Source organism: Nasonia vitripennis, chromosome 2 (assembly GCF_009193385.2).
Source record: "Nasonia vitripennis strain AsymCx chromosome 2, Nvit_psr_1.1, whole genome shotgun sequence".
Lineage (NCBI taxonomy): Eukaryota > Metazoa > Arthropoda > Insecta > Hymenoptera > Pteromalidae > Nasonia > Nasonia vitripennis.
In genome coordinates this window covers 17973552-17991952 of record NC_045758.1, presented here as the reverse complement: position 1 = coordinate 17991952, position 18401 = coordinate 17973552, and the positions used below count along the sequence as shown (strand labels likewise).

General features: G+C 40.8%; 1 protein-coding gene across 6 annotated transcripts in view; it reads right to left on the bottom strand.

The window, feature by feature from the left end:
• Positions 1 to 1659: 1659 nt before the first annotated feature.
• The window catches only part of LOC100119359 (repressed by EFG1 protein 1), a 30322-nt gene continuing 13580 nt past the window's right edge, over positions 1660 to 18401 (bottom strand). For 2 of the 6 annotated variants that reach the window (XM_031923629.2, XM_016989180.2), the window contains exons 4-11: positions 11445 to 11705; positions 10728 to 10799; positions 6809 to 6989; positions 4709 to 4843; positions 4384 to 4535; positions 3922 to 4303; positions 3079 to 3268; positions 1660 to 2813 (exon numbers count right to left, since the gene is read on the bottom strand). In XM_031923629.2, coding sequence (XP_031779489.1) covers positions 2650 to 2813; positions 3079 to 3268; positions 3922 to 4303; positions 4384 to 4535; positions 4709 to 4843; positions 6809 to 6989; positions 10728 to 10799; positions 11445 to 11705 — 1537 coding nt within the window. In that variant the 3' untranslated portion in view covers positions 1660 to 2649. Of the gene's footprint in view, positions 2814 to 3078; positions 3269 to 3730; positions 3804 to 3921; positions 4304 to 4383; positions 4536 to 4708; positions 4844 to 6808; positions 6990 to 10727; positions 10800 to 11444; positions 11706 to 13626; positions 14058 to 18401 lie in introns of those variants that run through there. The other 4 variants (XM_016989181.3, XM_032596667.1, XM_008215837.3 and 1 more) reach the window with 4 other exon arrangements.

Sequence of the window (18401 nt, the reverse complement as noted above, 5' to 3'; positions counted from 1 at the left end):
CCATTATAAAACCCGCAATTTTGAATATTGTAGCCCAGGCATGGGGTGGAAGGGTAACAATTACACTCGTTGGAATTGACTTTCTCCGTTGTACACGCCATACTTATTTCTTGCCTAGCTCTTACGGGCGCTATCCCCACCCGTTACAATATGCTATACTTATCTTATAAGCCATTTAAACCTTAATATTGGTAAAAGTAAGAGTTTAATCCGGACTACGACTACCAAAAAATTCATGTAGATACCTATTTATAGTGCAAAAGTTTCTGTATGGGTCCCAGAATGTCAGAGACCCTGTATCTTTAGCTGAAAATGAAGATATTCATAAATTTGTGCTGAAATGATTAAAATTTATATTAAAAGCCTGTGGCAAAGCTTATAAATTGCTTGGAGCATTCCGAAAAAAATCACAGAGGTAACAAACATCAAATTAAAGAAAGTCATCGTAGGAGAAAATTGTTGCTTAATGTCCATCACTGACTGAAAATTCAAAGCTTAGTGATAAATTATTTAAATACATGTTTGCTTATAGAAATAAATTGTTTATTGGATGATCGCCAAAAAAATCATAGAACTTGATTTTATTGTCACAAATATTCCTACCGAAGTCGAGGAATCGTAAATATATTATGTCTCTTGCAAAAAATTATAACATAAATCATACGCTCGATCATAATTTTTCAAAGTCAGTGGATAATTGAGTTAATTTTTGTAAAAGATATAATGTATTTAAGATTCCTCGACTTGGGTAGGAATATTTATTAATGTGACTTAGGACCTAGGACATCCGAATACCTATGGCATATCGAATACCTTTCCACCAGAAGTAAGTTATTGCTTGAATATAGATTCTAGTGAAAAGTAACAGTATTGGGGCGAATAATTATCATTTTACATAATCATAAAAATTATTGAAAAAAAAGGAAAATCACGATGTAAAATAAAAAGAAATATTTATGATACCTCTGCGTCATTAAATTTTGCAAATAAGACAACATTTTGCAATAAAAAAACATGCATATACGGAGTTATGAACAATATAGAAAATACAAACAAAAATCATTAGGACAAGTAATCAGAAACCGTATCAACTTTTCTTGGTTTTACATCAAAGTTCACAATTTGACTGTTTTGACTTTTAATTACAGATTTTTTTTCAGGGTTGCCAAATACTTTTGCTTGTTTACACAGAGAAGCGATGAAAACTAAGATTTCAATTCTTGTTTTCTCTGCTCCTATAGTTTCCCACTGCACAATAATTGTTAACAGTAATGATTAGTATTTATTTTTTTTACATTGTGAGAGGTCGGGGCAAATGTGTCAGATCTCATATGCATGTCAAATTTTATTTCGATCGGTCACGTGGTTCGCGCCATCCGCACAGACATTTTCTAAAAACCCATAATTCTAACTCTAAACACCTCCAAAATGTGTAAGTTTTAGCGAAATTGAAAATTTTACTATTACAAAGCTTCCTCTAGGAGGAAGCAAAATTATACATCAAGGCGATTCGTTACTAGCGCACTCATTGCTACAAACTGGACTTCGTTCTTTTATAAAATATCTGTCAATGCATTATATAAATTTCTCAAAGCGATATAATGAAAAGTAAATTAATATTAATTAAAGTGGTATTTTTGAAAATAATTAAAATCCATATTTTATGTAAACGAGTTTTTATTTACGTATTAAATACATAATTACGTCAACGTAAATCAAGAATCCATTAGATAGTCATTCTTATTGATGTTATTGCTCTTTTACTCATCATAATAAAATGTTAATTGATGATCTACGTTTGAATCGTTCGTTCGTATCTTACAACGGCGCATCCGTACTCTGAAGAATACGTGGAATGTACGAGTCCTACACAACGTGCTTAACCACGTTCAATAGTCTTATTTACAAAATACTCGTATCATAAATCAATAATCGTAATACATAATAGTAAGAAAAGGTTTCGCAAATAGCAAAGCTCTTAACGCTTTTAATATGATAATGTCAAAAATAAACACGCCACAGTATTTTTTATGGCTTTTTTCTCTAATTTTCGTATAAAACTCTAAATTTCTGAATGTGGCTTTTGCAATAAATCATTAGACATATCATCACTCTGAAATAGACTTGAATTATTCAAGACTTATGTTCGGTTAATCGTTATCATAAATTGTCGATAGAGCAAAAGTAACGAAAATGGATGAAGATTTTCACTTTGTGCGTTACTGGTCAAATAATCAGCTATGCCGTGTAACTATATACATGTAGACACTACAAAGATTGAAGATCGTCTATTTCAAAATAATAAAAGTCCAACATCGAATTGAGCATTGAATAAAAATAAAACGTAATCAAATTCAAGTAAATCAAAACGAAGAATATCAATAAATTCTATAATAACAATGACTCCTCTCAGATTCATAACACGCACGCTTCGTTTCTGGGTGCACACATCTGTGCAGCAAGGAATTTCTGCGCATATATATATATATATATATATATATATATATATATATATATATATATATATATATATAAATGAATATTTATATAAATATAAATGTAATGCCTTCGTCGACTGGGGGTTTCATGCCGTTATACCGACGGTGAGTCGGTCAAGGTGAGACTAGGAGCAGTGCACGCAGCTGTCGATCATGTCGCGGCACTCTTGACCGGCTTAAGCACGTTCTCCGTGAACTGTCCGACGATGTTGCCTCGCGGATAATAACAGGCGACAACGACGCAGGTACCGTCACGCTTTGCCATGCCGATGCCCATCTCTCTCGTATTGCGCCAAACTATCTGCGTAAAATGGCCTAGGGCAGAAAAAGACTTGTTTAATTCTGGATTATAAAAACTGCGATATCTGGAACGAACAGTTGTTTCGAACAATTACAATAATTAAGATAACGGATTGTGTAACAAAACGACGCGCCGAGCACTCGTTCGTTTTAGAAACAATTGATTGCAAGCGCTTTATCGCTCGGATTGAAAATATAATGGTATGTTTCCCTACTTTACGTAATGTTTATAAATTAAAATGAGGGGTAATCAATGCAAATCGATTTTCGATATACGTACAGGTATTGAGAACTTTGGGCTCGACTCCAAATTTATGCTCCTTCCTTTCCGAATACCATTTCGAGATGACTTCTCGAGGTGAGACGATAAGCTTGGGATCGGAGCACTGCATTGAATATATGTTCTCGCCGTACGGCGACGAAGACTGTGGTATGAGCTTGTTCGTATTTAGTAGCGTGCACGCCCATGCCTGTAGATAAGAATTTGCTCAATTAGTAACGCTCGTATAAGAATTTAATAAAATAGCTTTATCATCAGCTTAGAATAGAGAATATTCATCGATACGTCAAAAAATTCAAGTGCTAAACAACAAGATTACATCGTTATTTGTATTGCTGATAAGAAAAGCCCGCTATATCAAAAAAATGTGCTTTCGACAAAATAATTTATTAAAATTTACGAATCTCATCATGTTTGCGTTAAATGCGAAATTTCACTTAGAATTAGAATGCTTTCGAAAGTTTTTCTGCTGCTCGAATTTGCATGAGATCTTTTCGAAGTCAAGAAAAAATGCAGCAACTGCGCATTTTCTAGTCGCTCCTGTGAAAGCTAACCGTGAAACTGAGCCAAATAAGAATGTAACGAAAATCGGAGTGCAAACTCTCGACTTTAGAGTTGGAACAATTAAAATACGTAGAAAGTTACACTCACAAACAGTTGATTGATGTTTATTTCGAACTGTTTTAATTTTTCCCCATCTCTATAATGCGGACAAGCTTTTATTCCTATATTCAACATATTATATCACTAAATTATAATACAAGGTTAAAAATTTTTATCAACCCAATAGCCCAAAAAGTTTTCGTCGTCTCAAACAAAAAATCGCACGCAAACGACATTCACCTTGGCCGCTGCGCTCAAGTCGGCATTGAGCCTCAGTTCGGGAACTCGGTGTCTCCTCCTGTACTCGTTGTGCACCTTGAGCGCTTCGTCCTGCCAGGCTCGTTCGTCCATGATCTTGGGGACGGGATCGGGGCTGGATTTTCCCGGCTGCGGCGAAGAGGACGTCGAGGAAGCGTCGCGCGGCGGCAGGACGTTCTCAGCAAAACTCCCAAGGAAGTTGCCAGGTGGATTGTAATTGGCTACGACATAAACCTCGCCGTTGCGGTTACGCGCCATGCCGACGCCTAATTCGGTACTGTCGCGCCAAACGACTTGCGTGAAGTGGCCCGTCTTCAGGGTTGTTGGCTCCTTGCCGTACTGGTGTTGTGACTCCTCGGCGTACCTGGTGGTTGTGTGCTTGCGTTAGATAGCGGTTCGTGCAAGCAGCAAGAAAAGCATCATTTAATCGAAGTAACGACTCACCACTCGTTGACGGGCTCCTCGCCCCCGACGACGGTCTTCGGATTCGAGCTCCACATGCAGTAGAGGTTCTCTCCGTAGTCGATGTTCGCCCTGTGCTCTAGCCTTCCCCTCGTCGCCAGCACGTTCGCCCATTCTTGACTAGCCTTGCAGAGCTGCGAACATAGAACAAGGTACGTCGTTAGCTACTTTTCATTCGCAAAAGAAAAGCCTCTCTTTTCAGCGTTTGCTCGCTAGCGTTAAATCGAGGCTAATTGCAATTAATTGTCGGCGGAGGAAATCTGATGAAATTAGCAGCAGTAAAGCATAATTTATAGCGTGTTGTAACCTGTTTGCTGAGCCGCAAGGGTGGTACACCATGACGAGATCGGTAAAAGTTGTGCGTGTCGAGACACACGTTGACGAATTCCTTGGACGGCCCCGATCTGCGCACAGACGGTTTACGTGGTTCAGTCTTTGTTATCTACAACACAAATAGGGTAAAAATGTATCGTCGGATCGACTGCATGTTTGCTACTTACGTATGGGCTGTTAACCTAAAATTTTAGAGCTACATGTTCTCCAGTAAAAACTTTGAATATCGTTTAGCCATACACTTTTCTCCTAACAGTGTATCAATTTTACGCATTTTTCAATTACTCCTGAATAACCTTAAATTTGACTCGATAAAACTAGTCATGCGGTATTGAGCTTCGCGAATTGTCACTCTCCCAACTGCTCAAAGCGCTAATTCGCGATGCACACTTTCTACAAGCGCACGCGCAAAGAATTCAATTCCGCACTCGAGCGTGTAGCGGCAGCGGTGGCGGCGGTGCAAAAAAGCAAGCTTCGGGTTCAAACAGAGAGAAGCGGAGGAATATGAAAATGCGAGCGATAGATGGTATAGAATAGGCCGAATGAGAAAACTGACCGGTTGCATAAATTTCCCATCATCGCCTCGGTGAAATCTTCATCTTTCCGCGCGCCGAGTTGTATACATCCTGACACACATGCATGCGCGCCGCTGCATATAATGAAAATCGACGATCGTTGCGCGCCTACTTCCGGCAGTATTATGAGCCGCGGTACGGAGAGAACGTCGTCATTATCGCGCTAAATGATACCCCCTCGATCAATTATCGAGTGTAGCGGGGACTTTGGAAGATGAACAGTGAAATTTCCAGTTCTTTCGAGAAAACTTTATAGGGAAAGACGTTTTTGAGAAATTTTTTGCCAAGACATCCTGAATGATACACCGTGCCACTTTCGATACTTGTTTGCCACAAGGATGTACACATGAACAGATTTAGGAGTGCGAAAAAGATAAAATTATTTCTATTGATAAATTTCATATTTGGCTGATAGTCGCAAGAAATGTTTACTTGGATTGAAAACAAGCCGAATTTTTGCGCCCATTCTAAATTGCAATCTACAAGCAAAACGGGTGCCCCGATCCAGCAAGCAGAGGAAAAAGTGTGACACTTGGCAGGAAAAAATTCACTTTAAAAGTGTCCATTAATCTCCTTCGACAACTGCATGCTGCACGCTCGTCTATCCCGGATCGCGGATTTCTTCGCAAAATAGTTAATAACGAGCTTGGCGTGCTCGAGCGTCCCATTAACGCGCGATACGCTTTTACAAATCGCTCCGCTTTTAGGCGCGGTGCTGCAGAGTTTCCCTCCTTGCAGTACTTATATATTTACCGTCTCGAACGCTGTGCGCACGGGTCGTTAGCATCCTTCGTTTCTCTCGCGCCTCGTTTGTTATAAGCATGCGATGAGTACCTTCAAGTGAAAGAGCGAGATAAGCCTGACGCGTGCCTGAGATGACACGATGGATTGTTATTGTTGTAGCTCGAGATGTGATTCGGGCATCAGAGAAAGAGAAAGAGGAAGCGTGGCGATCAGTGATTTTAGGTCGATGGAAAGCAGCGGAGAGCCTCTGTTATAAGCAGTATAGTGCACGCGACTGTGTGGACTAATCGCGCGCGAGCGCGCTGGACTTTTATGAGGTTCAGGAATCGTTATGATTCGTTTTGATAGGAGCTCGTTTGGGAGCCAGCGAACTCAACTTATGTCTCGCATAACGGCCTCTTAGAGGCAGTAACGATGATAGGTATTTATTGTCCGCATCGTAGCTGTATATTCGTGCTTGCTTCGATGCACGAGAATATTTATACGTATAACACTACCTACATGCTATTAAAAATATCAACAATTTTCTTTTCGCGTATCAAGCGTATCCATTATTTTATTTTGCATTCGTTCTGACAGTTATTAAGGCTATTAGATCGTCAAGCACACACCATACTCACGCGCACCTAAATCTTATGCAGTCATTGCACAATATGCTTCTCAAGATAATAAGGGAATAATTTCGCAATTGCAAAAAGATCGCAGTAGCATTCCGTAGAACAAGCTATGCATAGCAAGACATTGTTTGTAATTACCTGTGAGGAGGAGTATCTGGCGGAATCCGGCGAGGCCGAGGAGGACCTCGCACTGCTACAGGACATGCCGTCGCTACCCAAGCTGCTGTGGAAGCTACCGTGGAACGAGCTGGACAAAGGTCCCGGAGACGCGGGTGATGCCGTTAGTGGCGATTTCGACCTCACCGACTCTGCTCTCGATCTGCAAAAAAGCACATTGTCAGACTCTCTTATAAATGCCGTTTGACGAGAACGACAAAGAGAATGGAATTCAGCTGATAGTAGCAAATTAATAATTAATAAAGGTTATACACAATTGGCCGCTTTAAGAGCGCGGCCGGAATCACGTATGTAGCTGTTACAAAAAGAGGGGCTGGAAGCTATTGAACAAAAAACGACTATAAAAAGCGAGGATTATAGACGACGTGCTAAGCGTTTGCGCAGGAGATAACGTGATTTCGTGACTTCGTCTTAATGTCGGTATCTCTTATGCTTTTCTGCTTTGACTTAGTAATGAGAAGCAGATGAGACTGTATATATGACAGAACGAAAAAGACTCATCAGTTGCTAGTCGACGCGCGCACCTGTTGGTTCTTTTTCTTTGACTCGTAGTTAGATTTATTTATCCCTTGTTCTTTGCGCTAGTTAACTATTTTAAATAAAACTCATTCCACCTAGGTTTTACAGCATCCGATCTACCACCGACGCTCCCCAGCAGAGATGCACAGATATACACGGCCTCACTTCGTCAGGGGCGCCGGCCAGTCAACACATCAACGGCAACACAACAAGTCTACAAGTTTCTCTACGTTATTCACTCAAAGATTATTCAGTTTAGTTTTTTCATTCTCTTAAAAGTGTCACAATTATATATTTACTCGTTTGTCACTAGTTTCTGTTTCTGCGATTTTTACCTGTTTCCCAGTTGTGATCCCAGGCCCTGGAGAATAAGAGTGTAAAAGGCTAAAGACAATATAATAACAAAGTGCGTGACACATAAGGATATTTCGGAAACGTTACAAACTCATTTTCTACGATTTTACAAAAAATATACTTAGCAAGCCAATCAAATTTTACTCTGTTTAAAAGTAGTATATTATGCAACGGGTACAGAAAGACTGCATTTTCAAAACGAGAGTTTACATTATAAACATACTGTAACGAGTTTTGAAAATGCAGTCTTCATATACAAGTTACATACGATATTTTATACCACGCGAGCCGAAAATTCACATTAAAGTTGTGATTTTGAGGTTAGAGTGGTATAAAAGATTTCCAAAGCATAGCAACGTATACGAGAAAAAAATAAGTCAGGAAAAGAAAGGTGCACCACGTGATGTGGAAAACCGCCGGCGCTTATTTGTAGATTTTCCTTTTCTCGAATCACGGCGAGAAAAAGTATCGGAGTCGGTCATGGATATGGCGAGACAGGAAAAACAGCGATTCCGTCGTTATACCAGGTGATTATTAGGGTAAAGTGTGTTGAGCAGTCGTCGTCGTTCAGCTAGCTCGGCGTTTCCGATTTCGCGCCGATCGAAAAAGAGTTCAAGCGGCGAAAGTCTTCTAGATTAGATTAAAACGATCGATACAGGCAATTGTGGACTGTGGAGGTAGACATTTTATTGCGTTTCTTTGTATTGGTTTAAATTGAGGCTTGCCAGATGAACCACGATAAAATACGTAACGGAAAAGATTTACTGCAGTAAATTGAAAAGCTTTTTTCCTACGTATTATTATATACTTTCAAAAAATATTTCATGAACTATGATTCATATAAACAGAAGCATCCAGTTACCCATGTCAAGGTAAATGAGGTAAGGGATTGATTTCTAGTTAACATAATTTACTTTACACGTACAAGAATTTTCTACAGTTTACTCATCTAGATTCATATAACATGCACTTTGTCTCTATTTCAGGTAATTACATAGACGTTTATGGAAATCGCATTGTTGGCATTTCTGCGTGGATTAGAAATCAAAAGTTATATTTTTATGACTAACAATAGATCCGATAAATACTTGCAATATCTGTATAGAAATTGATGTATTTATCAAATTTATTCATGAATAATTATGTCGTGCTATATTCTGTTTTAAAAATATTCAATAAATAGAACAATATACAAATGTATTATACTTTTACTTTTTATAAAATTGAGACGGTAAAAATTTACCAACAATAGCTGCTATATTTCGTAGTTGTTATTGTTCCCTAACTCATAACCTTTTATACGCGCGACTTGTTTGTGCTGGTTGTTGCAAAACATATATTGTACGCCGTTTGCGTCTAAACTGCGTAAGTATTGCAGCGCAAATGATAATATTGTGCTTTTATTTCCTCGAGTCTCTTCGGCATTTCCTGAATAGTATCACGTACTTCCATTCTTACTTTATTTTCAGCAAGATGAGAAGTAATTGAGTATTCCATATTTTGCAAATGAAAAAAATGTTTTAAATGAAGCCAGTTCAAAATAGAACGAACGAACTCTACACCTTTTTTTAAAATATAGCTTCGACAGTAGCATACTTATTATGCACTTTAGGTTTGAAAACCATTTCGACAATGACACATATCATTTTTTTCTTCAGCTCAAACATAACAATAAAATGTAAAACTCGCAAACTCAAAATTACAGCACTCGAATTAACAAACTCAACCTTAATAACCCCTTAACCTTGCACCCATCACGCAACAGCTCGCAAAAAATCGATACCCTCGACCGCAATGCCTCGCGCACAAGTGCAGCGAATCCTTAAAAACAAAAGTACCCGCACAAGATCGCGTACAGCGTATAGAGAAAGAAGCGCGGAATGCATCATTCGTCGACCCTCCTTGAAGTTGTCGTGCTGCTGCGCGAAACTAGGCGAGAAGCCGTCAGCGACGCGTCGATCCTGACCTGCATCTACAGGAGGGATAAGCCGGCATGTACGTAGACGCGGGGGTTGTGCAGTCTAGGTATGCGAGACTTGTTTTTCAGCATCCATCCGCACGTTCGCGCGTGACTCGCGTGCCGCCCCCTGAAAGCGCGCTTTTCGAGATTCTGCTGTGTCTGCAGCAGTATTATTTGTTAGTATAGAGAGTATCTATATTATGTACAGCTTATGTATGTATATATAGGTGGCATTCGTAATGTCAGTGTCATAAAGGGTAGCGCTAAGGTGAGAATTGTGTTATTCAACTTTTTTTGCGTAAGGAAGTCGATTACGACGCAACATCCTACCAGCATACAAGAGAAAAGGTGATACTTATGAGCTAGTGTAAACAGCAATCGTATACACCTACGTGTATTATACAGAAACGCGATCAAATGAAAAACTATTTATAACTCGGATATGTTGGCACAATCCGAAAATTATTCAAGGACAATTACATTGTAAATTGAAGCGATTCGAAAACTGTTGCAACGTGTAAATCAAGATTCGACTTTCCAGCATAATATAGTGCGATCAGCAGCCAACACGCCGTTCACATCTTTTTTCTCAATGGCTCTCCGGAAAAAGTGCGGTACAGGCTCAGAAAAACAGTTACGCCGTAAATTACTCGCAAGACTAGGTTTTCCATTTTTTTTTTCATCTCCACTCTTTCACTTCAATTTTCCCGTTAAATCACGCCTGTATCTTGGTGTGCACGCTGATGCGAGAGAAGTTAACGAAAGTGTTGCGAACGCGCGCTTGATAATGCGTGACTCTTTTCTTACGTTCTTTGCGTACAAAAACGGACGCGCGCTGCCGCGAAGTCGAGTTGACTCTGCGGAGAACGACGCGGTACATGCGCTACTCATTTTACGATTCTATCCCTTATTGCGAGAAATCATGGGTTTCTTTTATTTTTGCTATTTATAGAAAAAAAGAAACAATCAGCCCAGATGTTGCCCCGGTGATCGACTTCCATACTCATGTTTATACAGAGTTGGGTATTTACGCTTTTGTTTTGATACCTTTCGGGTGACACTTGGTCGACGAAGCCGACGACCTTTTTTTTCGTTCCGTTTACGTTGAGCGAGGGCATACTACAAGGGGAACGATAGTCTGTGTATTCAGCTATTACAATAAATATGTTTAAAGTCTGGGTTAAAGAGCGCGAGATATAAATATACTTCGTACTTCTAGCGAGGAATCGCTTTCCTCTCTCTTAGCATTGTTTGAGTTCAGAATGAAAATCGCGTATTGTTCTGTAGACTCGAACAATGGCTCGGCAGTCGTCACGTTACGTATTATGCAGCGTACCTAAGCGAATGCGAGATTTCGATTTTATTACATTATTTTTGAAAGTTTGGTTCTTGATTCCTCGCTTGAAGCACTCTGTTTGATAGGTAATTTCTAAGTCTTACTGTATGTACAATGCTACTTCTAGTCCGTTATAAAATCAACAAGAACAACTGGTACAGTAATAACATACAATTTTTACAGAAAAAGTTGTCGATTTATTTCTATTCTAATGTTCAAAGAAATATTTTATGCAATATCAGTTAATTCTAAAAACTCTAGTTCATAAATTACTACGATAGTTGTTTGTATGTCTATGTAATAAATGCAGATAATTTTTATCAGGTAATATTGATTGTCGGAACAAAGATCAAATCATCCGAAACAACACCAAAAGGAACTATATATTAATAATCTTCGTAGACAATCGCTCCAGTAAAAACTCTCACCTGTTTGATTTTGGCGTAACTATATCCCTCGTCTCGGAGGTATACTTCCTCTCGGCCCTACCACCGCTGAACAATTCCACCGTCTCGCGGGTGACGGTCTCGAGCAAGGGCTCGCCTCCGCGACGTCCCTTGCTGAAAGTCCGCTGGTCCGTCTTACGAACCATGACGACCCGCGACAGCGGCTGATTAAACTCGTGGCCGTGCATTGTTGGTGGTATCATCGCCAGAGACTGCGAAAGTGGACCACCGACCCTCGGTGATCTGAAACAAATGAAAAATAAGATTATTACAGCTTGTTTTATAATAGATTGGTTTATCAGAAATTGTTTGAAAAACGAATCCAAAAACAATCGTTGCCAGTAGAGAGGATGGATACACGTGCACAAATTACTTTCATCCATCCAGAAACATAATTTAAAATTTCTTTTAACGCCGACATCAACATCACATAAATACAAGTCATAATGAATGAATACATTCCATTCGTGTCGGAATCAATTTATTGGAAAGGAAACAAAGTTCGCGCTTTTATTCGCTTTCTACTATTTCACTCGGACTGAAAGAATGACTGCCCAAAAAAATACAGCGGATAAACCAAATTAGCTTTAGGGCCCTGTCAAAAATTACATCTAATTGAGCCAATCCAATTTATTAAATTTTACGCGTTTTTTGCTCTCTGCCGCCTTCCCCTTGATCTCAAACTAATTTATTTCGCTACAGCTAGGACGCATATCGAAAAAAGAGAATCAAATTATTTATGATGAGGAAGCCGTTTCGCGTTGTTTATCGAACGAGAGAGGCGCATAACCCAGTGTAATTGCACGTTTAATGAATTTCGCGTATCCCATTAATTTTGCCGACGCGCCATGTACACGTACCTGTACATGCAGCAGATCGCGTGTGGGCCGCACGCCTGTTTACTTGCACTTGTTCGCGAATAGACGTCTACACACGCGAGGACGACGTTACGTAGTTGCGTAATGCAAATAACACACGAGGTAGCGCGATTATTCCGCCGATCTAGCGCATACGGAATCGGATCGTCTTGTAATTCGCTCGACACGTTAGATCCTTACTTTGCATTATTTTCTACTCGCTAATCAATTAAGCCGAATATGTTTACGGGAATATGTAACTGGCTCTGAGTTGAGAGCGGCGCGGAAGAGAGACGTTTATTGGCTTGAATGGATGCTAGTATTATAATATATGCCGAATGTCAGAAGTCAAGTATCGGAATAATTTTGTTCTGGGGAGTCACGCTGCTGTAGACTTTCTAAATAATAAGAAAATCTTTTACTTCGAAGTCAGTTCACTGATTTCTTTGTTGCACCAGAACGAGCAAATTTATTCCGAGTTTTTCCCCCTTTGAAACTCCGTATTGACTCGACTGAGTATAATGCGACTATTGTGGTATCTCGGACATATATTCATAGTGAATCAAGATTGCTCCATATTTTATGTAGTTAGCTAAGTGTGCTAACTAGATGCTACAACATACTCAATGTGAGCATGCATTGATTTCAAATAACGAGCTTTAACGAAAATTCCACGTTGAACTGTAAACACTATCCGGAAAAAAACAATATTTTTTCAAGTGCACTTTTTCTCAGTTGTCATACAGTAAAATGAATATGTTTAAAAATAGCGCCACACCACACGAACAGTTCATAAAGCGGCTTTTGTTGGGAACATGAATTATAATCAAGCGTTTTGACTTTTAAAAAAGCTTCGTGTCAAAGTTTGCCGCAGTTTTTAAGTAAAATAAATGAAAATACAACTATCATCGGGTTGTTGGTAGTTGTTCTTTAACTATGGCACAAGTTTTTTATACACCGTTTCCAGTAAGCATAATAATACCGCGATACCAAGATTAATATCAATTAGCAACGCCTTGTTTGTGTAATGAATTATGAGAAACAGTGTCGTAAAGTAAAGTAACAGGTGGCTATACAGAGAAGTAAATGTATAGCAAAGTAAGAACAACAACAACGGTTCGAGCAGTATCCTTTCTAAAGATCGTATACAGTGCATTGCAAGCAGCAACATGTACAATGCTTTATGAATAAAAATCCCTTCAAAAACAACGCGATTCGTGATCTGTCTATGAAATATAATCAACATTGTAAAATAAAATCAACGAAATGACAAAACGCCAGCGAGTCTCGAGAAAAATAACACTCACCAAAAGCCGTCCGCCCCGTGCGACAAAAGGTATAAGTACGCCCAAAATCCAGTCGAAAAACAACAGTCCCGCACCCGCGCACTCTCACTTCGTCATTTCACCACGCCACCACCCGAAAAAAAAAACTACACCTCGATACCAATCTACGACACATACAAAAGCACCACGAACTATACTACGTATAGAGCGAGTGTACGGATAGTACAATATGGGGAATAGGTGTAGAATATACACACGTATAGCCGCGAGAACCGACGCGCGCTCCGAGCGAGCGTCGTGAACTGGCGGCAGCTGGCCGACGAAGGAAGAAGAAGGCATTCTCTTCCCTCGACGCTGCGCCGCGCGTCGCCGGTGCGGAGAGCCGGCCAATTAGCCGTTATGCGCGCCGAGTCGCTTCGTGCAGCGCACTGTTCTCTGCCACTCTTGGCTATAGCACATAGCTCGCCTTATCGCGCGAGCGAGAGCCGAGGCGACACGCCCCGAGTGCACGATACCATCCCTCTCCATATAGAGGTACCAACGCTATACAGAAAACGCGTGCCAGCTCGCGGCCTCGTCTGTATTGTCATGGAGGTTTATATGGGTGACGATGCGAGGATCAATGATGTAGGTTCGATGCGCGAGCCGGTTCCCCGCTGCACTCGCTCCATAGTGTACATGAACGAACGCGGCCCGTATGTCGAGAGACGGCACTTTTTATCAGCGCTGTATAAGAGCTTGCTTTTGCGTACTTCGTTCTTTCTTTTCATACCGGTTTGCGATTACTTTCACTACTCGAGCGTGAGGTGGAAGCACTACGAATTTGGAATTTATTCAATTTCGTTACGGACATCCAAGCTGGAACGTATATGCATAATAGGTACGGGGAGATAACTGGTTGTAATTATAAAAGCAGGGCAACTCATGTATTGTACGAGAGTGTCACCGAGCAAATATTTACGAAATGCTACTTATGTTAAGGAACTCGAGAAGTGCGCTTCCTATTTATCTCAAGATTAGATAATTATATCGTCTATCGATTTGTACAATGATCTCAAAGAAAAATTCTTATCGGAAAACTCGACTATAGTGCGCGCATAAATCACGTAAGGCACCCGACGAATCCAAAATATATATACTCGCGCGGATATAAAAGGTCGCTGACTGCTCGAGGCTGTGGTCCAAGATTGATCGCAGCTCGCGGAAAGACAGAGCTGTACACGATGAGCTTTCTCGGTCACTCGTTGGACGTCTTCATTAGAGCTAGGCCGAACCGCCGCCTCTTATTCTCTCGAAAGTGAATGAGTTCGTTTTTCGTCGTTTCCAGTGAGAGCCGCGACGACGTCGCTCGGTGTACTCGATGTACAGTAGTTTACAGTTACGTCTCGGATGAATGGCAGCTCCAAGGGATACCGACTCGTCGGTGAATGGATTGATTTCCTGAAGGATAATTGCTCGGATATTATACCCAGGAGTTCGGTACCGTTTCATTACTCACGGATAAACGAAATCTGTTCGAATTCGACATCGGAGTCGCACCGAGAAATGAGAAAAAAGACAATAGCTCCTATCTTAATTGATGGTAATCACGCGCAGCCGCGCATCATGGCTGAGCCTAACTTCCGCTTTTGCCCCGTGTACGCGCTGGTCATGATCACGCGAGACAGCATCGCTCAGAAAGCCCGTGCGGATCGTAAGAAGGAGCCCAAAGGCGATGTAATAATAGTAATAACAACGCAGAATACTCTGCTCCCCCCTCTCTCTCTCTCTCTCTCTCTTTCTCTTCAATTCTTTATCTGAGCGAAGCAGCAGCAGCGGTGGCGGCGAGTGCAGTACCGCTATTCGGGCTGACCGGAATCACTGCTCTGGAACAGAGAGCTCGCTGCAGCTGCTATCTATAGTCTGCACCTCGAAAGAGAGACCGTTTGCTTCTGGGTATAACCCACGTGCAGTATATATATATATATATATATATATATATATATATATATATATATATATATATATATATATATATATATATATATATATATATATATATATATATATATATATATATATATATATATATATATAAGAGAGAGAGAGTTCGAGAAGCCACCGAGCGTTGCAAGCGATATGGGTATAGATGCTGCGATGTCGTGGGCGAGTGCGCGGGGAGCCGAAGAAGCGTTAGAACACGTGTTTCTTGTTTATGATCTTACATAGGAAGACGGCCGCAACTTCGCGCAGTTATTATCGCTGCTCGGGCATGTATGCACGAGAGCGGTTTGTTTGTGTATGTGCGCAGTGTATGCGGTTAGGGCCTTGTTATGGGTTTGAGGTCGGGCAGTTTAGTCTTTAACTTTGTTTATTGACGCGAGAATGTTGTGGCTGGTCGTGCAGGGATCTTGTATATACTTTTGCATCACGTCTTACTCGAGTAGAATCATTCAACTTTCATTGGCGATTTTGGAACGCCGTGTAAAGATTTCTCAAGATCCGTCACATCACGTAAACTGATATCTCATTTATGGTAAAAGTACGAGCCGTAAAGCGATTACAAGTTTTACGAGAACCATGCAATTTTGTGTTCTCCAGCATACTTGCAGCCCGAATTAATTTCTACTTATCTAGATGAACTGTATAATGATCGTTTGAATTTCTTGCAGCTTTTGTGGAAAATTATATCGGTAAAACGTAAAATTTACGGTCATACGCGACGGTGTAACGTTTTATAAATCGAAATAAATGAAAGTAGCTTTTATGTGCGCGTGTTGCCGACTGCGCATTTGAATAAATTAACGTGTACTTTTCTAAAATACTTCTGCATTTATTACAATACTTACATCCGTGCATTTTCATAACCCGAATACTTTCTTCAAACTACATCCAATCACTCTAAAACAAATTACCTGAATCGATTCCACATAAATTTCCCCGCATTTGTGTCCTGTCACGACGCACGATAAATTCATTTCGGCTGGTTCCGCTATCACTTTCGTTCGACTTTTATGATCTACACACTCCGATCGAAGATAGTGAGAATTCATTTGGATCAACGTCAGTCCGAGAGATGCCTTCTCCGCAACCCAAATACACATGTCCGGCCGAACGAAGCCGTATAGAACAGTCTAACCGGATTCGCATCGTCTTGAATTTCAGCTCTCCTATACACATACCGCCCCCTCGAATCATCAAACTCACGCGCAGCAATGCGATAAGAAGCGAGCGTTCACGCACGTGCGTGCTCGCGTGCATCGATTCTACGTACACGTGGTCAGCGCAGTAAAGCCGCCGACGTAGCCGCACCGACACGCCAGTCGCTGTGAATTATCCGTGGCGAATTACTCGCCTCTCGCGCCCAGCGAACAGCCGGGGCAAGAGAATAATTTTCCCGTTCCACTATACGAAGCGAGCTCTGTAATGTTCGTTTCGTAATTTCTAAAAATAGGAGGTAAGTGTAGCGCAAGCGAACGATTAGACGCGCGGAGGCTTTGAGGATATTAATTGGGACGCTTTCGAGACTGTATGCATGCACTTGTTGTATGAAACAATAATGCCTTTGAAGTTCCGGAAGAAATTCAGCGCGTATAATTGTCGCGTTGACTGTTTTTTTTTCGGATTAAATTTGTCGGAAATGGCTAGATTTTATGGTTCCATTGTCACGTCATGTGCCGTGGAAATTTTTTCAAGAGTTGTATCTCTTTTTGATCTGGGTGGAAAATTCGTGAACAAGTCGCGTGTGCAATCGTGTCTCGTAATATGCGTTCCGTACTGTATACTGCAGTATAGTGTTGGCTATCTTTGCGAATGGCAAAAATCCTGTTGCGACACGCCGAGGAAGAATATTAAATAAATAACAACCACATTCTACGTAATACATCGCTTCAAAATAAACACAAGCCGAGCGCATGTATGTCGGTATCAAAAATCGCACTCACACACACACACACACATACCTTATCAACACACCCGCGCACATTTGCATTCACCGGTTACGCAACTCGCCTCCAGAAGCTTCTCATCATAATACATCTCCGCGCAATCAACATTACCTGCGCTCGCGTACATGCTTCCTTTTTTTACGATTCTCCGTACACGAACCTATCTGGGTCATTATAAATTACGCGCGCACGTATCGCGATCTGCGCGCGAAAAGCCGAGCGCGAATACAGACGCATATATTATAAACATCTGCAGGGAGATACGCGTGTGTCACGTATGTAGTTTTATGTATACACTGCTCTTAGACCTCCGCGGGGGTCGAGGTGGAAAGACGATAAAGGGATTTCCAGAGGGGGCACGTCGCGCACGTGACCGGCGAATCCAGGCAACGACGCGAAGAGAGAACGTATACCTGCTCGACGAGCTGAACTATGATGTCGGCCTTTGGCTCCGCTTTTGCGCTCGGTTTGCCGAGGCGTAGATTCGAAGTTTAAGGAAAACAACGCGTTGTGTAACTTTCAATTGGTAACATCAGTATAGCGTGACGCTGTACTGTATCTATCTTTTAAAATAAAAAACGACTTATGAAAATAGATTTTTAACAGGGACTTGATTTTTAATTATTAGATAGTTCATAACAAAAGCTTTTTATATCTCGGTCACATCAGATTGTTTGGCTCTCACAAGCTTGAACATAAACCGTCCATCCCACCCCATTTCTCAAACTTTTATCGAAGCAAAGTATACCAAAACTTCGCTTACCCAGTAAAGCAATATTCATTATTCTTTGCGTCTCCCGTATGCAATGTATGCGAATTCAAACAGCGTAAAAAACTTTACACGCGAAAACCGTTATCAAAGAGTACTGT